Here is a 22,155-nt window from a genome sequence, read left to right as displayed (position 1 = left end):
GGAAGGTGAACAGGTCCCATGTGAGCCCAGTTCGGGACGAGTCAGCCATGGATCCATCTCAGTCGTCCAAGGTGAGATGTGCACTGTCCTGCACATGAAACAGTGCCAGTCTGCGCTGTAAAGTCGCCCTCCGGAATGATGGCAGTGATTCTGTGTATTTGGTACCGGATGCTAGATCATTGTGTAGATAGTTAGGGTTTGCTTTAGAACAAGGGGCCAGCCCATAGGGCTACCCCAAGTCTTAGTGTGGGCATGGGGATGGTGTGAAACCACCCCCATGAGGGCCAGGAAGGCCCTGGCTGAACCCACCAGCCATGGAGGGCTGTAGGACAGCCCTAGGGGCAGCCAAAGCCCTTTGGCTACCAGCAAATTACGGATCATGAAACTCCAGAGGGAGTAGTTAGATCCATCCAGCTTGTCCTCCTGGGTGAGCACACCAAACACATCTGTAGCATTCTGTGCCATGTCAACAAAATATACTTGCAAGCAAACCAAGCACCAATGTGCACTGCCAGGCAACCAAATGTCCTGTGCAAATGTATGCCTGCAAATCAAAGCAAGTGTAAACCTGCACCAAATTGTCCAATTACACACAATGTGTATACATACGCGACAAATCGCAGCTGTAATGCCCAATTACATGCTCCAATCTGAAAATCCCCAATTTTTATGCACTCCAATCGCTTCAATGTGCATCTAATTGGCCAATTTTCACAAAAGCCCCAAATTTCTGCAAATAAAAGAGGTTCAATTTGCTGATTTTGACCTCAATTTTGAAAACCCCCAAACTGCAATTTTTCAATTTTGCCTCAAATTGAGAAATCCCCCAAATTGCACCTGCAACTTTCCTTTGAATCTGCTTTGCACAGAAGTGTCTGCAAAATCTGCATATGGCCTGCACTGGAATGGGTGCAAAATTTGTATTTGTATTCGGAAGAAAATGTGCAGGAAGAATACCTTTGGGGGCAGCACGTGTGTTATGCGGGGAGCACACAGGTGAGCATGTTTGACGGGGCAGCGGGGAGGCGCAGCCGGCGGAGCTGGAGACTCAACGATGAGAAGGACACGGAGGTGCAGGCGGGTGCGTGTACCGGGCAGCCAGATGGAGGCGTGCAGAGTGTCGAGGAGTTGCAGGCGTCGATGTGGGCGCACATAGCTGATGAGGCAGGCGGAGGCGGGGCGGCGCCAGGGGCCCGACGGCGGCGGAACACAGGACGAGCGGGCCAAGCGGAGGCGTGGCGAGGACCTGGCGGAGGCCGAGACCTGCCCACTATTGCAGCCGGCCGGGCTGGGCGGCGGCGGTCCCTGTGTTGCGACGGCTGGGCTGGGCTGGGCATCGGCGGCTCGGCACGACTGGGCGGTGGCGGCGAGCGTAGGACCTGAACCGGTAGAGCTGGGCGGCGGCGAAAACCAGAGAACGCCCTAGAGCTCAGAAATGGACGGAATTTCGCCGGGTTTGTTGCAGATTCTCCACAGGGCCAGCTCCCAGCTCTGATACCAATTGTTGGGTGTTGGACTCACACACTCACACACACAAACCTGCACATTAGGGTTAGGTGCAGGGTAGAAAAGCTCACACACAGAAATGAGAGAGAGAGAGAGAGGGAGAGCCAAAAGTGTGGTATCCACAAAATGCAAGTCAACCTTTGCATGTGTGCCACATCCATATAATATAGAAGTACAAAATATATTATGTTAGAGTGTCCTTTATATGTTAGAGTGTCCTTTCACACTTGATGTCCAAGGGGAAAAACCACATGGAAAAAAGTGCCCTTGGTTAAGCCCTGTTCACACATAGCACTACCATAAGTGAGCATATGCCTACAAAAGAATGGTGTGTCACTTATGGTTAGAGTGACACTCGAAAAAGGTCCATTCATGGCATGGTTGCTTATTCTCGAGGAAGAATGCAATTCATTTTCTCACATGATGCTTCTGGGACTGGAAAAAATTGCAGATCAGCTTGTGGAAGAGTGGGCCCAAGGTATTGAGAAAGTTGTCCCACAGAATGTTATTCAGTTCTTAGCTGATGGTGAGACAACAAATAGAGCAGTTGGTCTAAAGCTTGAAGACAGGTATCAACATATTACATTTAGTCCATGCTTTGCTCATTGTTTGAGCAACTTACTGAAGGATATTGGCAGCTTGCCATGGATTGATCCACACATTCAAAAAGGCAAGGAGATAATAAGCTTCATTCAAAACTATCAGTTTATTTTGAATGAATTCCGCAAGAGATCGCCCAAAAAGGATCTCTTGAAGTACTCGGAGACACGCTTTGGTTATAACTCTCATGATGAGGAGGTTATCCAAGGTGAACTTGCCTTTGAAGCAGTTGGTTGTATGCAATGAGTGGATGGGATGGCTGATTCTCGGTCAAGAGCCGGCATAGAGATTGTAAGAACCATACAAGACTTTACATTTTGAGATGAAGTCAACACTATCAATGCAGTGATGAAGCCGATCATGCACTTGATGCGGATTGCAGATAGACGGGAGCCATGCATTAGCAAGGTTTATGAGGGGACTGACCGAATGATCAAGAAAATAGGAGAATGGGCTTGTTTGATGAGAAATATGTAGAGGTTCGAGATTTATGTGAAGCACGATGGAATGGTTGTCATTCTCCCATGCATGTTGTTGCATATGTCTTGGATCCCGAGTTCAAAGGATGTGGACAAGAGGCCAATGATGAGGTGATGGATGGTTGGGAGACAATGCTTTCTAGGAAGGTTCGTGATGCTGATAAATGACTTGGATTTTATTGCAGCAAGTTGGAAAGGTTTGGATCAGCTGATGCACAGAGAGACATGTTTAAGAAAGGGATTGCGTTATGGTGTGAGGAATATGGGGCTTGTACACCAGATGTTTAATCATTGGCAGTAAGGATCTTGTCTCAAGGTGCAAGCTCCTCTCCGATTGAGCAACTATGGAGTGTGTTTGGCCATGTTGCATCCAAGAAGAGGAACAAATTTGGGACAAAACAAGTCAATGACTTGATTTTTGTAAGTGCTAATTTGCGCTTCCTTGGTGATATGGCTTCTCCCAAACCAGAGAAGTTTATATTGCTTGATGTGGAGTCGGCGGATAATGAGGAGACACATGGACTTGCAGATCCTGTTTAGGATGGGGTTGAAGATTTGGATGTAGCAGATTTTTTTTTCTCCGAGAAAAGATCCTTTCATTAGTTATATAAAAACGCCCGTAGGGCTACAAAAGATCTCTCCTGCTCCTAAGAGAGATAGAGCAGCGAATACATCATGGCAGACCGGGAGACTCTCCCTAGGTGCTGCAAAATACAAGCATCAGTACAAAGAACTGAGCGGCTAAATCATACAATAGGGGGGGGAAGAGGCAAACAGGTGGCCTGTAGTGCCAACGGGGGGATCCCGTGTGTAAGGTGTAGAAAGGGCCACAGCGCCAAGTGGTGTGAAAGGCCTGGTGCCGTAAGATCGCCTCATCCGAGTCTCCCCGGATGCGGTCGTACTGTCCTCGCGCAGGGTGTGGATCAACTCGTGCCAAATCCCCCGTACAGTCTCTGCTGGTGGCTCCAATCTTCCCTCAAAGGCCGTAAAGCACCGGGCCCTCCAGGTGAACCAGATGGTGAGGCTGCTGAGGAGCTCCCATCGTAAATCCCTCTGCTGTGTCCAGCTGGCGGACGAGAAATCCGGTGCCGGAACCAGGCGAGGCTAGCCCCTAATAAATCTGATGGCCTGACTGCCCTGCTCCATCTCATAGCCCATAGCAGGCCCTGACGAAGTCGACCAAGCAGCGGCACCCCACGTAAACATACCCTCTGGAGAGAGGGGGGCCAGAATACGCAGCATCCGCAGCCAAATCTGCTGTGCCTGAGGGCAGTCCCAAAGGCAATGTCTCTGTGTCTCCATAGGGTGGCCGCATCGGACGCAGGCCGCCGGAAGACCGCTGTAAACAAGCCAAGTGCCAACTGCTGAGCCCCTGTGGGCGACCAGCCACTGAAAAGCTGAGATCCTGCGGGCCTGCCGACTAGCCCAGAGCCGAGCCCAGAAATCCTCCAGGAACTCCTGTGAGAGTCCCTGTAGTCGCCAATGCCCCGCTGCCGCTGGAGAAACCGTCGTCCTCGCCGTCAAAATATGCCGCCCTAGCCGAACAGTATACTGGAAAAAGGTGATCTCTGTGGCCTCAAGGGATGCATAAGGATCATGCCACTCGTACTCCCCGGGGTCCCACTGTAGGCGGGCCAAGGGGCACGCTGCATATGCCCATATGCGCCAATCCGGGAGCACATCAGCAGGGTCGGGGTCAATATGCCACTTCCAAGAAGCGGCGGCCACTACCCGAATCCTCTGAAAGGTGCACTCTGCAACCAAAGGCGACTCCACCTCCACTCTCTGGAGTCTGCCCTCATCCTGAATCTCATAGTAGAGGCATCTGCCATCCTCAGTGCTAGCTCTGACAGCAATCAGGATCTCCAACTGTGTAAAGGCTCCCATCCACCGTGGGGCCACTGGCTCGAGAGGCGTGAACCACTCCTCTGTGAGTGCCTCCTGTATATCATCCCTCATAATCAACCCCCCTCTGAAGTGACTCAGCCTCTCCACCTGGATCTCCTCTGGTAGACTGCAGAAAGCCTGCCAGTCTCCAAAACTACGAGCTGGGCCTGCCGCTAAAAGTCCCCAGGCTAGACGAGGCCGAGAACCCAGCATATGACCCTGCTCTGTGCGAACCGCTGGGCTCCAGATGAGCGGCTGTCTGGCCCGCTCCTCAACACAAGGAGGAGGCCGCTGAGAGAGCCCCGGTCTCAGCAGCTCCCAAGCTCTCAGGATACTCAAAGCAAATCTGTCCTGCCATCCTCTACTGAGGCCTGTCCTCCTCATCTCTATGAAGATCCAACGAATCTCTGGTGCCCAAGTACCCCCTGCTGGGGGCGCCCGAGCCTGCAGTCGCTGCAAGAGGAGCTCTTTCCAAGGCTCAGCGCCTGGAAGCAACCCCCGAACAATAAGCTTCCCCAATAAGGCTCTACTCTGATCGACTGGATCTATAATGCCCAAACCGCCCTGAGCCAGCGGAAGTGTAATAACTGCCCATGCAACCTTTGCCCGAGCTGGCTGACCGTCCCTCCCAGACCACAGAAAGTTCCTGATCAGCCTCTGTACCTGGCTGATGCAAGAGCTCGAGAAAATCCAGCAAGACGTAATGTACCACATGGTCGCTAATAGCACCTGATTTGCCACCACCACCCTCCCAGCCAAGGATAGTCGAGCTGTACTCCAATACAATAGCTTCTTCCGAATGCTCAGAAGAAGCGGGGCAATCTGCTGCTCAGGTGACAAATCTAGGCCAATCTGGCATCCCAAATACCGCACTGCTGTGCCTGGAGGAATCCATCTAAAACCGGGGTCCGGGCTCCATGCCGGAGTGGGAGCACTACTGATCCAAAAGGCCACTGTCTTGCGCCAATTGATCAATGCTCCCGAAGCTGCACTAAAAACCTGGAGCGACTGCTCAGCCCGAATAAGATTGGCCTCATGGCCATGCAAAAATAAGCCCGTGTCGTCTGCAAACTCAGCATCAAGCAGGTCCTCCCCCCGGACTGGGAGCTGCAGTCCTCTCAAACCAACCTCTTCTGCTGTCAAATACATACTCATAGCCTCCGCAAAGAAGAGAAAAAGGAAAGGGGCGAGAGGACACCCCTGACGGACTGATCTGGTCAGCTCAAAACTCGGCCCCCGTCCTCCTGTGGATGTAGCAGATTTTGATCTTGATGATATGGCTTTCTTGGATGACACAGATCTAGGCCGTGGGCCACATTTTGTCTCTTTTGTCACTTATGTCATGTATGATGTGGGCTAATTTATTTTGACCTCTGAGATCTATTAGTATCTAGCCATGCAAATTGTGTGGTGCACTAGACTGTAGTGTGTCTCTGATTTGGGTATATCTAAACTTTTGCAAATTCTATAAGTATGTCTTTTTGTTTTAAGGTTATGTAATACGGGTTTTAAAATGAGCACTGTATGTTAAGATTTATTGTCATTTCTAGGTATTATCTAGGTCATTCCCCCTTTCCACTCCCCCTTGTTCTTGTTCCCCCTTTGGCCCGTTTCGGTTCCCTGGTGGGGCTTTCGTTCCCGTTCCCGTTCCGTGGCTACTATGGTGCTTACACTTGACCGGGTGAATTACAGCTGCATGCACTTTGACTCACCAGTCAAAGTGCTTGAAGTGCCCTCTCAGTGTGAATGAGATCCACTCATATGGCTTGAATGGTCTCTAGAGGTAAGGTAGTCACACCATCAATGGTCTTGTTGTAGTGAGCACGCCGGATGTGCCAAGCTACTCAACTGCTAATGAACTCCCATCGCTGGCTGGTGCCCGTCCTGGGTTCCCATGGTTGAATTGAGTCAATGGCTACTGTAACCACGTGGATGTGGAATTGAAAACCAGTGCGAAGCCGCTCGTCATCCTCATAAAATAGGGTTTAGCCTGCCTCTGCTATCTAGGTGATTGTACTCCACGCAACTGTGTGAGCGGTGCTCGGATCAGATGCGAAGAGTTGGAGGATGGGCTGCCATACTTGCTGAATCTTGGGGCAATCCCAAAGGTAGTGCCGTGGCTCTCCATGGGGGTGATGTACACCGGTGGCAAGTGGCCCCAACGATCACAAGCCAAGTGCCAACTGCAAGGCTCCTGTGGGCCAGTAGCTTTTAAGTGTTAAACATAACCACTACAATATGGTGAGGGAATGTAGGACTGTGCTCCAACAAGTGAATCAGGTACTTGTTTTGTGTTCGTCATTGGGCATAAAATTTGATTTAGATGAAATTCTTTTTCAATTATTTTGTGTTGGTGCTTTTTCTTGAAACCTTCCAAAACCTCAACCATGCATGGCTCAAGCCCCTAAGTGGTCCTGAAGTTGAAGCTTCAGCCCACTTCAATTTGCATCTTAGGTGGTTTCATGGTCGCCATAATTCAAATACCTTTTCGTGATGTGCCTCATATGTATAATGAAAGATACGAGAGTTTACATGTAGCACACATGCACATGTGAGGCTGTTTGTGGGACAAGCTGTGCTTTGATAGAAATCTGAGCTTTTGAGTAAGTTGAAAGGCAGCTTAACACTCCCTCTTGGCTGTGCATGCTGAGTTTTAAGATCTGTTTCAGCCCTGATTACTAGCTATTTGGAAAACATGAATTACTTATTGTTTCCTTGTGCTGAGGCAGGACAGTGCTGGAGGTATGCTTGGGGACTGGCTTGGGAATCTATCCATCATTGCTGCCAATCCTACCAAAGGTGACGAGCAAGTGATCACACACTTGGGGGACTCCTTATGGAAGGACCAAGGCGAGGTTGAAAGTTAGATGGCCTTATTACTGATTGCATCTGCTTTAATACTTTTCATCACGTGTCTATTAGATTGGGTTGGTCTTATGTGTGAGATGTTTACAGGTTGCTGGAGCTCATACGTGCTACCTAGTTGCTGAAGCCAGTTTTGAATCTTTTTCAAAAGAGGCTAGATTGTGTCTTGTAGGTGCAGACCATTTCAAGTATCAGCGCACTTTTGCTACGCCTCAAGCAATACAGGTGAGGGTTTGATAGAGGAGCAAGTCATGCTGAGTAGTTAACCACTCGAGTGTTCTTAATCCTTGATACAGCATTGCTTTTGCCTTTACTCTCTAGTTTGATTACTTCTAATGTTTATATGGATTAATTCACAGAGGACAGAGCTTTATGAGTATGCAAAAGTGCTAGGAAACCCACAGTACATACTGGTTCCTTTTCAACCTTATAAACTACTCTATGCACATATGCTGGCTGAAGCTGGAAAAATAACAGAGGCTTGCAGGTTAGTTTACTGAATTCTTTTTTGTGTTTGTCAGCTGTGTGTGTGCACGCACATTGCATGTATGTATTATGTACACGTGGACATATGTATGTATGTAGGTGTTAGTGCAATAGCCACTTAGCCAAGGGCCCATCGATTAGTTTACTGAATTCTATTAGAACGTAAGTAGGATTGCTTTTCTGCTGGATGAGGTATAGGAAGTATCCTCTTTAGAATATGCATTAATATACTCTTGCATCACAACAGGTATTGCCAGGCGGTAACAAAGGGTTTGAAGAACGCAGGTCGTGCCCCTGAAATTGAATTCTGCAAACAGTCTGCATTAGCACTAGAAGAGCGGTTGCGCTTGCATTCTCAGGTTTGAGTACAGCCTGTTCTTCAAAGCTCTTGGGGGATTGTGACTGTGCGTTGAGTCATGTTTTTGACATATATCTACCTCTTTTGAGACAGGTTGGATACAGCTTGAATTTTTCCACAGGAAAGCTCGTGGGGAAAGTCATGGGGACCATCGATAGTACTATACACAAAATTATTGGTGGTCCCCCTTTGCCCCCGGTTTCACAACCAAGTCCTGCCTTCAGCAATGCTGGGGACTGGTATATGAACGACCAAAGATATGGAAATACAGCCACTCCTGCAAAGGCTACTCCTTTGGTCCCCTCAGCATCCATTAGCAATCTGGTTAATGTTAATAGCCAAGTTGGTGTGCCTACTCGAAGTGTGTCCGAACCGAACCTGAGCAGGAGCCCCACACAGGTTCTGTCCATACATCCATGCTTTGACATGTATTGATGCATTTTTCATGGATGTATCTCATTTGTATCTACTTTTCTGCATCAGGAGGTGCATAATTCTGCAGCAATTTCAGAGAGATTGTCTGCTCCACCGAAGCAGCATAAAACCGAGTCATCTGGTGGTGGATACCTAGCGCGTTTTGGAAGCCAATTTTTTGCCAAGGCAGTAGGGTTCATGAAGCCTAATAAGGAGGTCTGTCATTTCTGTGGTCAAATTTGTATGGGTTGGTCAGGCTGTTCTAGGGTATCATTTCTTTGCAGCACAGTTTGATGGTCATGGGTGTGCATTTTGTAATGCCAGGCAAAGCTAGGAGGTGAAAATAAGTTCTATTATGATGAGAAACTGAAAAGATGGGTTGAAGTGGGCGTTGAGCAAAGTCTGGAGGAAGTCGCTCCTCCACCACCCCCTATTGGTGCAAGTTTTAGCTCTAATTTTGGAACTCCTCCGTCGATGGATGCAAAAAATGGTGGTGAATCCCAGGGCCAGGGGTTAACTGCTGCCAGTCTCAGCTCATCCTCAGACTTACCACCCAAACCCCCTAGTGTCAATCAGTTTTCTGCTCATGGGCGCCTTCACGGTGTCAGATCGAGGTGTGTTCTTTGGGCTTCTTTTTAAACCAAATCATATCGTTTCTGAATCTGGTCTATGCTTGCTTTTTGCCATATTACTACCCTGGCAGTTATATTTTTATCTAAGCCTGTGTGAACAAGTTGTATAGGCATATCTGCTGTTGAATGTGTGATGTCAAATGCAGGTATGTAGACACCTTCAATAAAGGAAATACAGCATCACCGGCCAAGTCTACACAGTCACCTATAGTACCCACGGGAGGATGGGGAATGACTTCAACTCCATCTCAATTTTTTGCAGCTGCATCTGTATCATCAGCAACAGGTGGCAGTAGACAAATGGTCGCAAGTGGCTACATCAATGATGGCAACCCAGAGTTCCCGAAGTCGGTAACCAACAACTCTACTGTGAGTTGCCATCCACAAGCAGAACATGAGCCATTGATGCCCAAAAACCTGTCTTCAAGCTTCATGGCTGTACCCCTAATTCAGAGACATTCCAGTGCAAGCAATGTAACAATGCTCACAAACAATGAATCGGCAACAAAAGAAGATATGAATGGTATACCCGGCACACCTGCTCCTGGGAACATTGCGAGAGCTGTCTCATGGACTGGCGAATCACTGAACACAAGCACATATAAATCCATATCAAGTGTGAGTAGTACATATGCTACACAGAGACTGACTAATGGTAGCAGAGCAGATACACAGGTGGAGGCAATTATGAATTCTGCTGCAGCAGTTTCGAGTAATTCTTTACCTTCTCCGCCAGTCATTGAGGCCCCTGCATCTTATATGGGGTTTGAGAGCAGCCATGTACCAGCAGTTCGGGAAGGGAACATGCTATCTGGAAGCTTACAAGGAGGTAACTATGGCGAAATGCAGGAGGTTGAACTGTAGCAGGGCTTGGTTACAGGGAAAGGTTGCATGAGTTTATGGGGCTGTATTCTTTGTGCTTGTGATGGACTACCTTGGGATGCTGCAAGTTGTAAGCCGTAAGTTATCTGTAGCAGGCAGAAACAGGCAACACTTGCTTCCCTAGGTGATGTGGGATAATTCTACCCACTTTGTGCTGCCTTTCAGAATCTGACCTAGAGGTCTTGTAAATAGAAGTTCAAGGAAGGCACACCGCAGTTTTGAAACACAGTAGAGTTACAGATGTCCACTTGCTGAATTATTCTTTGCGGTACAAGACCTTCGTTGTGGTGATAATGAGGCCATTCTGCACACGCCATTAGGAGGTTTTCACCTCACCTTGTTTTTATAATATACCCATGAGATTTCCCTGTTGGGGAACTTGGTCAACAGTAAGAATGTAATGCAACACGGAGCGTTGTAAACGCAATATATGTTGTGTTGGTTGCTTGAAGTGTCATGTTGCGAAAAATGAAGTGGTGTTCTCAAAGTGGTTGTCTGATCAGTGATAATGGAAGTCTGAGTAGGATCCCAACTGATACCAGCTTCCTAATGTAGCTGCATCAAGGTCTCTCTATGGCTGCAGCTCTATCAGGTACAAGGGACTGAAAGAGACGATGGAATCTCCCTCTTATCGCATAGTACGTTGGGTGAATAAACGAGTAGTGCTTCTCTGTCTTTATCTCCTTAGTGGTGCATATCTTGCCTAAATCTGGAGAAGATGCTACAATACCTTCAGCTAACCAATGGCAATCCTCATGGCATGAGATGTTTGTCTACAGAGGTATTTGGATATCTCAACGAAATCATCCTCTGTATGTCTGAATCTTTGTACAAGTGAAACTTTGTAGGGAGCGTGGTGGATGAGCTGAGTCCAACTCGTGTGGAGTGGGATCAAACCGAAATGGATGATTCAATTGTTCTCATCAGTAACCATGTGAAGCACTGTGAGAACCTTCAAGTGGCGTGGAAGTAACATCATGTGCTCGGTCTTTCCTACGTGAGCTGTCTGTAAGACTTGTGCCAATTTCTCGAGGTGGTCTGTCTAGTGTGTATGGTTGATGCATGTAAGCATTATTATTCTAGAAGAGGGCATTTAGGACTAATGGAGCTGCTCCAAACTCAGCAAGTATGATCTCGTGTGGCATTGAAGGCTTACTCCACATCATGCTGCAACCTCTCGTAATGTGGAGTCTGGACCCCAAAAAGCAGCCCTCGACATCTGGGTTGGTCTCAATAAGGTTTTAAAGAGCCACCTCTTAGTACTAGGTTTTACAGATTAGCTTGAAAGCACTACCTCTCCAAGTGGGCCATGGCGTCATATCTTCTTTCCAAGAGGGCTTGGGCAGCTGGCTGCATGGTCAAAGTAGGGCTTATTTTAAAATTCCTTTCCTAACAGAAAGATGGAAGTGCATCTAGGGGTATTTGTAGTCCCTCCGCTGAATATGAAATGACGACTATTTTAATGTATACACAAGAAAGGGCACTCTTCTACCGACTGGCAGTGATTCTGTGCCCCCAATCTCTGAGACCTCATCAATGTACTATTCAAATAGTGAACTTGGAGATCTCATCAATGCACAATTCGAATAGAGTTTTCCCAAATCATTCTGGTGATCTCATCGGATAAACCTTGTAGTGCTTGTACCCGTCGAATCACAGAATCATAAAATGCCATCAACCCCCCATCATCTTCATTGAGACAAGCTCTTGCAAACGTTTTAAAAGCTGTGCTTTTGGTCTTGAGCTGAAAGTTTTGGTGAAGTCTACAAAGCAAGACTAGACTCATCGCTTGCGTACTCACAACCCCTCAATGATAGCTTGAGAGTGAAGTCATGATTGGGTGTCGAGTAGTCCCACATGAAACCTGCCTGCCCAATGGCCCTCTGCCTTCACCTCTTTGCTAAATTGCTGATCTCAGCCTCCGATAGTTTTCCATAGATCTTGACTCTTTGCTTGCGTATTCTCACCCCCTCAATGATAGCTTGAGAGTGGAGTCGTGATCGGGTGTCGAGTATGTCAGAATGCACAGCGGAAATGAAGACAACTGCTGTAGAGAGCAATACACAGATGAAAGAGAGAAGCTGTGTAACTCAGCTATATACACCACATAAAATCTCTGAAATATACAGAATGGAGTGTGGGGGCAAGGGGCCATTTTATATGGCCCTTGGCTGCTGGTCGGCCAGCCCATAAACAAGCTGACAGCAACCTGACTGCTCACGACCAGCAACAACATCAGTCGGCCAGTATAAGTCTAGTCAGCCAGTACTGAGGAAGTGGTTGGGTAGCACCAAAGCAGTCGAGCAGCTCCTGAAGGCAGTCGACAGCCGATACACACCTCCAAAAAAATAGGAAAAATATACGGAGAGTGAGGAAAAATGGGAAGACGCTAAAAACAGGCGGGCACAACCACAACAGAGGCCCTGACATAGTGTACAGACAGGAGATGACTGCTAACACCCTCTCTCAGCTCCTGGATGTGGAACCAACTCCAGCGAGTTGGAGTGCCACCGGAGCATAGCCTGAGGTAGAGACTTCGTGAAGACGTCCGCCGCATTGTCCTTCATCGAACAATAAAGAAGCAAGATGTCACCAGCCAAGATCTTCTCACGAACAAAGTGATATTGTATCTCTATGTGCTTGGTCTGGGCATGGAAGACTGGGTTCCGAGCAATAGCGATACAGCTCTGGTTATTGCACTGGATGATCGTGGGCTCCTTCTGGGGAAAACCAATCTCACCAAGTAACCTTTGTAGCCACACAACCTCGCAAGCAGCACCACAAGCAGCCCGATACTCTACCTCTGTAGACGACAAGGCAATAGTTGGCTGCCTCTTGTTGCTCCATGAAACAGCTCCTGAGCCGAGGGTAAAATTGTAGCCTAATGTAGGTCTCTTTGTATCTGGATCTCCTCCCCAATCTGAGTCACTCCAACCTTGGAGTCGAACTTGGTCCTTCGTTTCACCTCCAGTGGCGTAAAAGAGTCCAAGATCCTTCGTACCCTGCAAATACCGCAATCTTGCGTCCCAGTGAGACTTCAACGGCGTTTGCATAAACGAGCTCAACAGCCCCACAAGAAAGCTCAAGTCCAATCTGGTGTTTAGCAACCAAATCAATGAACCAACCACCTTCCGGTACAGAGAGGCATCAACTGGCTCACAAGGATCATTAACTGTAAGTTTTGTGTTCGGGTCCATCGGTGACGTGAAAGGCTTGCAATTCTCCATCCCAAAGGCCTCAAGCAACTCATGGACATACCGCTGCTGAGAGACAAAGAACTCCCTCTGGGTTTGCTAGATCTCCAATCCCAAGAAGAAGTGGAGTAAAAGCCTAAATCGGTCATCTCAAACTCCTTTGACAAGGTAGCCTTCGTCACTGCAATGTGCTCCACATGACCGCCAGTGAGAATGAGGTCATCCACAAAGGATGATCAACGTGACCATGCCGCGTTCCCGAAAGAGATATAGGTTAGGATCTGCAACTAATCTCTGAAATCCAGTCCGTAGAAAGAAGGAATCAATCTTCTGATTCCAAGCCCTGGGAGCCTGCGTAAGACCATACAAGGCCTTCCGCAACCTGTAAACCATCCCCTTTGCTCTTGGAACCTCAAAGCCCGGAGACTACTCAACATACACCTCCTCCTCCTCTTGCAGGTCACCATTAAGGAACACAGATTTCACATCCATCTGAAATACGGGCCACCGTTGAGAAGAAGCAAGGGCAAGAACGGTCCGAATCGTGGTCATCCTCGCTGTCGGTGCAAGGGTATCCTCATAGTTGATGTCAAGCCGCTGAGCATAACCCTTAGCCACAAGTCTGGCTTTGTGTTTGTCCACCGACCCATCTGACATATACTTGGTCTTAAAGACCCACTTGACACCAATGACAGACCGTTTCGACGGCCTCAGAACCAATTCCCAAGTTTTATTCTTCTTTTTTCCTCTCTCCGTATATTTTTCCTATTTTTCTGGAGGTGTGTATGGGCTATCCATTGCCTTCAGGAGCTGCCCAACTGCTTTGGTGCTATTTGACCACTTCCTCGGTACTTATGCTGGCCGTCTGGACTTATACTGGCCATTGATGTTAAAATAAAAAGAAGAAGAAGAGGTTGCAAATAAAATGCAAGGTGGCTGTCCAATGGTGATGGCCGCCTTCTACCCGATCTCCAAGTCTCGTACAGCCCAAAGAGTCTCCAGCAAACCCTCGACGTCCCACTGTCTCCAAGCACTGTCTCCAAGCTTCAAGCCACTTGGGGCTTTGATACCATGTCAGAATGCAGAGCGGAATGAAGACAACTGCTGTAGAGAGCAATACATAGATGAAAGAGAGAGAGAAGCTGTGTAACTCTGCTGAAAGAGAGAGAGAAGCTGTCTAACTCTTCTATATACACCACATAAAATCCCGTAAATATACAGAATGGAGTGTGGGGGCAAGGGGCCATTTTATATGGCCCTTGGCTGCTGGTCGGCCAGCCCATAAACAAGCCGACAGCAGCTTGACTACTCACGACCAGCAGCAACATCAGTCGGCCAGTATAAGTCCAGTCGGCCAGTACTAAGGAAGTGGTTGGGTAGCACCAAAGCAGTTGGGCAGCTCCTAAAGGCAGCTGACAGCCCATACACATCTCTAGAAAAATAGGAAAAATATACGGAGAGAGGAAAAATGGGAAGACACTAAAAACGGGCGGGCACACCCACAACAGAGGCCCTGACATAGTGTACAGACAAGAGATGACTGCTAAAAGAGTAGTCCCACATGAAACCTAGCATTGGTAGGTAGCACTAGAAACTCATAACGGCTAAACCCCATGTGAAACGCAGTCTTAGGCACATCAAGTTTTATCCTTCTTTGATGGCAACCTGATTTGAGATCGATCTTTGTGAAATATTTTGCGCCTAAGACGATCAACTGTAACGGGAAGTGGACGCTTATTGGAATCGTATAAATGTGAACCAGATTCTAAGCACTTAACACTTGAGCATTACAACCACAAAGCTGAAAATGACAGTATACCACATAAAGGGGCCGATAATAGGCTGACCCCCCCCCTTTAGGTTATATTACCAAAAGAGTCTGCAAAGTACAAGATTACGGGTGCCTGGGGATTCACCACCGGCCTGCACCAGATTCTTCCAAATACATTATGAATGAATACATTTCAAACAAGAGAATCTGTAGGTACATCCGCCCTACACACAGGTACATCTGCCTTTCACAAGCCACTTCACAGGTACATCCGCCCTGCACAAGAGTATCACAATCCTCACAGGTACTCCGCCCTGCACAAGATGTAAATGGATCTTTAGGCCCTGTTTCCACGCGAGAAACTGATCGAGAAACCTGTGTTCTCCGCAAGCAAGTGTCCCCAATGCTTGCCCTAAGCACCTGCTATACCAGGAATCCTTGAGACACATCCATGCTCACATATTCCATTGCTGTCCGGCCTGTTTTGTGCAATAACCAGTCCAAAACAGCAACATTCTATCGCGAGAAATCCACCTGTAAAGGGTCCTATAGCCCTGTGGAGGTCCCTAGAGCTGTCCTGTACTGTCCAAGTTGACTTTGGACACCTGTAACCAGCCCAAAACTCGCAATAACTAGAAATTGCAGGTCTGAAATTTACCAACCAGCCCTTTAGAAGAGTGTGGGGATCGTTGTCCAAGCTTGTGTGAGTCCGGGAAGCAAGCAACCAGCCCTGTAGCAACTCCCAAAGCTCCAACCAGCTCTCCAATATGTTGAATAATGAGTAAAACAGCCCAAAAGGGCCTCTTGAGGGAGGCGCCTTTTTCAGGTGCCACCTCAGAGGCCTGGTGGGTACACATGCTAGCTGACATGTGTCCCCAAGGTGTCCAGGTAGGTGTCTAGCCCATAGTGCTCCATTTGTCCTGTTTGTATAAGTTTAGGTCCAACCAAATGGGAAACGGCCATAAGCTGTCCGGACTTCATTAATTTTGGTCCAACCAAATGCGAACGCATTATAAGTTGTCCGGCCACTTACTAATGAGTGTGGACCTGCAAACCAATAAACCTTAGTAGTAAATGAAGTAAGCTGTAAATTGAGTGTGGACGCACTTACCACCTGCAAAACCCAGAAGCCCATAGTTTTAGGCCCAAACAGGAGTGCACACACGTGTCCACGAGGTGCCTGGGCGTCCCCGGTCCCTCGGACTTCACAAGCCAAAATAACAAGCATTGTCCAGGCAGCAAGACAATGTCACACAAAGTAAAATAAAGTTATGGCATGCATCATTTATGCATTGTGCACATGTAAACTTGGAGAACCACCTATCATCATTCTTGTACTTGAAAATATTCCGCCTGCCATCATAACACACCATGTGTGCATGGCCGGAATCCACACGGGCACCGCCCGAAAGTCTACAAATGTCCTGCCATGTCCTTGGGCTCATATGCATCCACTCATATGATCCATACACATGCCCAGGTATAATACATACATGCATCCACATGTTTCTAGGCCTGACACGCATCCGCATGTCCCTAGAATATAGGGGTTTGTGACATCCCCCCGGCTTCTAATCAGTTGACCGGAACTGAAAAGCATCCAGATAGGGGTTTGCTTTTCAGTTGACCGCAACTGAAAAGCATCCAGATAGGCCTTCAAAAGATCTGGGTAATCCTCGAAGTAGGCCTCATCCATCCATTTCGCATCCAAAGCTGAATAATTCTTGAACTTCACAAGGTACCTACGAACAAGTTTGCCTCCCGCAAGCTTTCGTTTCTTGTGAAAAACAATCTGTTCAGGTTGAAGAATCTCTTCCAGCTCATCCATCTCGGGTGGGTCTTCCAAAACCGGCTCAAACGGTGTCGGTCCCACATAAGGCCTCAATAGGCTCACATGAAAAGCATTTTGCATGTTCCAATGATCTGGGAGTACAAGCCGAAATGCAACATCATTGATCTTCTCCAAGATCTGAAAAGGTCCATAGTACCTGTTGGAAAGTTTAGGGTACTTTCCCTCTTTCCCTGGCCTCTTCCGAAGGCATGCCTTTTCAAATTTCAGCAAGACCCAATCACCTTGTTTGAATTGTACATCCCTTCTATGTTTATCAGCTGCCTTTTTATTCTTGGTTTGAGACCTCTCTATGGCTGTCCGTACCTGTGCAAATGCAGTATCCAAGTCTCTGACATACTCATCTGCTGCAAAAATCTCATCCTTTGTACGAAGGATGGCTGGTAGTAACACCTTGCCATAGATAATCTCAAAGGGCGCCTTGCCTGTAGAAGTATGTACTGTATTGTTGTAGGCAAACTCCACAAGTGGTAAATACTTCTCCCAATCCGATTTGCGGTCGGAAACATAAGATTTCAGCAAGTCGAGGACGGCTGAATTTGCTATTTCACTTTGCCCATCTGTCTGTGGATGGTAAGCTGATGAGAAGTTCAGCTTTGTACCCATATTGTCAAACAATGCGCGCCAAAATAAGCTTGTGGTTCTAGGATCTCTATCCCCCACAATAGATTTAGGCATGCCATGGTGTTTGAATATCTGTGCCAAAAACATCCTAGCCATATGATCTGGCTTTATTGTCTTGCGCACGGGAATGAAATGTGCCTGCTTGCTAAACCTGTCAATGATGGTCCAAATAGCATTATTTCCCTGTGGCGTCCTTGGCAAATCCATAATGAAATCCATAGCAATGCTTTCCAATGGTTCATTTGGTATAGGCAAAGGCTGAAGCAATCCAGGTGTTTTATGTCGATCAAACTTGACCTTTTGACATACCATACATTCACGTACATATGCTTCAATATCCTTGTGAATATCTGGCCAAAAGAAATACCTCTCCAAAGCTTGTGCTGTGGCCAAAATGCCTCTATGACCTGCATATGGAGGAGCATGGCACTCATCCATAACCTTATGGCGAAGGTTCTTTACCACACACATACGATTTTGCATCATGAGATATCCATCTCTTATGACATAAGATGGGACAGCAATACCCTCTTGCAAATCAGTCCATACATGTGCAAAATCCTCATCCAGACAAGTATTACGCATATCCGATAAGTCCTCATGGTATGCAACTGCAATAGCATGAACCTGTGGTCGTCTAGATAAGGCATCTGCCACCACATTCTTTTTCCCGGGAGTGTGTAAAATCTGAAAATGAAACATTGAGAGGAAATTTGCCCATCTCATATGCTTCTCTGAGAGCTTACTTTGAGTCAAAAAGTATCTCAAACTTTGATGATCAGTTTTGACCATAAAATCAGCCCCTAAAAGATGGTGTTTCCAAATAGTAAGGGCATGAATTACAGCCAACAACTCCTTCTCACAAACCTGTAAGTGAAGCTTTGCATGTTGCAAGCGTCTGCTCTCATAGGCAATGGCATGTCCTTCTTGGTTCAAAACAGCCCCTATGCAGTCCCCACATGCATCACATTCCACCACAAAAGGTTTGTGCAAATCCGGAATAATGAGTACCGGTCCCGAGATGATTGCACTCTTCAACTTTTGAAAGGCATCTCTCTTTTCTTGTGTCCATTTAAAGATTGCTTTCTTCTTCGTTAACTCATGTAATGGAGCGGCAATGAAAGCAAAATGCTTGACGAACCTCCTGTAGTAAGCACATAAACCAAGGAAGCTCCTTACTTCTTGGACTTATTTCAGCTCTGGCCATTCTTGCATGGCTTGTATCTTTGCGGGATCCATGCGCACACCATCCTTTGATACAATGTGACCAAGATAGTGAATCTCTGGGAGGAAGAATTCACTCTTTTTTACATTTATGTAGAGCTGATTTTCCTTAAGCTCTTTAAACACAATAGCCAGGTGCTCATGATATTGGGCTTCATTCTTTGAGAATACAATAATGTCATCAAAGAATATACCCGTGAACTTTCTATGCTTTCTGAACACCCTGTCCATCATCCTGTTGAAGGTAGCGGGTGCATTTGTAAGGCCAAAAGGCACCACCAAAAACTCATAAAGACCAAAGGCTGTCCTAAATGCAGTCTTGTGTACATCTTGAGGTGCCACTCTCACTTGATGATACCCACTCTTGAGGTCTATTCGGCTGAAACATGCTGAACCTTCAAGCTTGTCCAAGATGTCATCAATGCGCGGAATCGGAAACCGATTCTTGATGGTTATCTGATTGAGGGCACGGTAATCAACACACATCCTGTAAGTACCATCCTTCTTTTGAACAAGAAGTACCGGCGAGCAATATGGCCAGGAACTAGGCCGAATCAAACCCTTTTCCAAAAGTTCATTCACCTGTGCCATAATCTCTTCTTGTTGACTAGCACTCACCCTGTATGGTGGCCTATTAGGTGGAGAGCTACCGGGAATTAGATCTATGCAATGATCTTCCGGCCTCTCGGGTGGCAACCTTGCTGGCAAAGCATTTGCAAAACAATCTTTGAACTCATTCAAAAAGTTAAGCTTGTCTTGATCTAATGTACTAACATCAACACTAGAATGTTCAATGGTATCACGTACAAAAACCAAGTAAGAACAAGCTGATTTCTTTATTGCCTTATTAATTTGTACATGGCTTCCAAGAGGTATGGTACTTCCAGTAGTACCAGCATCTATAGAGTGCTCACGGCCTCTATGTACAAAGCTGATTTTCTTCTCTTTGTAAGCCTTAATAGGCTCTAAACGGTGATGCCAGGGCATCCCCAACAAAACATCACAACCTGTAAGAGGAGCCACTAAAAAGCTCTCATGGTCGAGGTAGTCCTGTATATGTACACGGAGCTTACCAATGACCGGAGTTACATCAACCTGTTTGCCCTCAAAGGCGGCATTTGCATTCATTTGCATTTCCATGTCTTCCACATTGAGACCTATGGCAGCAGCCATCTGTACGGATATAAAGTTATCTGTGGAAGCATCATCAAAAAGAAACAAAGCGGGTTGATCCTTCAATTTGCCCCAAGCCTTGCATATGACTCTACTCTTGGGCTCATGCCCTGTATTACCCTGCACATCGGGTACAACATTCACAAGAGGCTTTTCCACATTAGGCTCAGCATTCTTAGGATTCTGTGGGCATTTAGGATATATATGATCTTTACTGCCACACTTAAAGCATTTTCCAGCCTTCCTGTACTCTTCCAATTGCTGTTTTGAGAGCCCAAAATTGTGGCATTTACCCCCCGGCTTCTTTTCGGAGTCATCCTTTGCATCTCGGTCATCTTTGGGAGCATTCTTAGGTGGCTGTCCACCCTTTTTCTGGTCATAACCAGTCCTGAATTTGCTCTTGTTTTGACCTGCAAATGGCTTATTTGTGGATGCTTTTATGTGCAAGTTCTCCGCAATCATGGCTGAGTGTATAAGCTCTTGTATGGTCTTATTTGGGTACACTCCCAAGCTTTGTTGAATGATGTGATGGAGCCCTGATTCAAACTTTCTCTTCTTCTCGTCCTCTCCAATATTCATGAAGGGAGTAACCTTGAGAAGGACTTTCCAAAACTTTGCTATGTATGAAGCATCGGACTCTCCCTCATCTTGGGACAGCCAATCCCACTCCTTGCGTACATCCTTTGCAAAGTTTGGTGGTAAGAATTGATCATAAAACTGAATTTTGAAAGAAGACCAAGTTGGGGCAGCATTTCCATCAAGTATTTTTGCAAGCCACCAATCACTTGCCGTATCCTTGAGATGCATTCCCACATGCCTGAGCATAGACTTTTCCGAAAAGTCTTCATTGCAAAAAGCTATCTCAAACTGTCTAATGAAAGCAAGTGCTTTGGTAGAGTCCATCCGTCCCTGAAAGTTTTCAAACTTTACATCCTTGTCACCGGACTTGAACTCTCGAGGCTTCTTCCTTCTATGTGCATCCCTATGTACATCCTGTTCATCTCCATGGTGATGATGCCGCGATGAAGATTCACGATCCCTCTTCGTTCTCTCTTGAGCCACACTCTCCGAATGAGTGGAAAGCTCAACACGAGAACGGATATGTCTTCTTGGAGCAAAGCGGGAATGAGTAGAGGATCCCTCATCCTTACTCTTCTCTTGACCTGGGTCCTGCATCAAGCCTAGCACCAGGGACTCTTGTTCTTTCAGCATTTGGTACTTTTGGTACTTGCTGTGATCTTCCTGCTTGTTGTGCATCATGTGCACCATCACGGGCAGCCATGAGGGGTGGCTTCTTGAAAGCCAATCCACCATCTGCTTCGGTGTATACATCACCCTTAACCATTAGGTATGCAAGTGCAAGCTCTCGGGGTTTCTCAACATCCATTTCCTTTGCAATTGCTTCAAAAGCGACTTCATGGACCGAATCTTTTGCCTTCGCAGCCAACACCCTTTGTACATCCGGGTCATTTTTCAATGACCTAAGCTCTTTGGTTTCAGCCCTATAGCGTCGTACTTGACGCCTCAAAGATTCCAAATCAGACTGCATAGTGTCATGAGTACTTGCATCTCCATAGACATCATTGCCTGCAGCATCTCTTGCATCCCTTGTACCATGAAATTCACGGTCCTGTGTGTTCTCCACACTGTCAGAAATGTGGCTGTCCATGACACTCAAATCAGGTCACCAGTTATGATTCCAAGCCTCAGACCGTTTTCCAATGAGGGGAAAAACTGAGCTCTGATACCAATGTAACGGGAAGCGGACGCGTGTATTGGAATCGTATAAATGTGAACCAGATTCTGAGCACTTAACACTTGAGCATTACAACCACAAAGCTGAAAATGACAGTACACCACATAAAGGGGCCGATGATAGGCTGACCCCCCTCTTTAGGTTATATTACCAAAAGAGTCTGCAAAGTACAAGATTACGGGTGCCTGGGGATTCACCACCAGCCTGCACCTGATTCTTCCAAATACATTATGAATGAATACATTTGAAACAAGAGAATGTGTAGGTACATCTGCCCTACACACAGGTACATCCACCCTGCACAAGCCTCTTCACAGGTACATCCGCCTTGCACAAGAGTATCACAATCCTCACAGGTACTCCGCCTTGCACAAGATGTAAATGGATCTTTAGGCCCTGTTTCCACGAGAGAAACTGATCGAGAAACCTGTGTTCTCCGCGAGCAAGTGTCCCCA

At 46.9% G+C, this 22,155-nt stretch overlaps 1 protein-coding gene across 1 annotated transcript in view; it reads left to right on the top strand.

Annotated features, from left to right (window-relative positions):
* Window positions 1–10,560, top strand: part of LOC147611769 (protein transport protein SEC16B homolog) — a 32,154-nt gene extending 21,594 nt beyond the window's left edge. The window contains exons 6-13 of the mRNA XM_086784833.1: window positions 7,202–7,327; window positions 7,428–7,562; window positions 7,697–7,824; window positions 8,071–8,182; window positions 8,275–8,580; window positions 8,665–8,811; window positions 8,920–9,209; window positions 9,374–10,560. Coding sequence (XP_086640959.1) covers window positions 7,202–7,327; window positions 7,428–7,562; window positions 7,697–7,824; window positions 8,071–8,182; window positions 8,275–8,580; window positions 8,665–8,811; window positions 8,920–9,209; window positions 9,374–10,091 — 1,962 coding nt within the window. The 3' untranslated portion in view covers window positions 10,092–10,560. The remainder of the gene's footprint in view (window positions 1–7,201; window positions 7,328–7,427; window positions 7,563–7,696; window positions 7,825–8,070; window positions 8,183–8,274; window positions 8,581–8,664; window positions 8,812–8,919; window positions 9,210–9,373) is intronic.
* The last annotated feature ends 11,595 nt before the right edge of the window (window positions 10,561–22,155 follow it).

Source organism: Cibotium barometz, chromosome 47 (genome assembly GCF_041138505.1).
Source record: "Cibotium barometz isolate CiBa-2024 chromosome 47, ASM4113850v1, whole genome shotgun sequence".
Lineage (NCBI taxonomy): Eukaryota > Viridiplantae > Streptophyta > Polypodiopsida > Cyatheales > Cibotiaceae > Cibotium > Cibotium barometz.
This window is presented reverse-complemented; position numbering and strand designations above follow the sequence as displayed.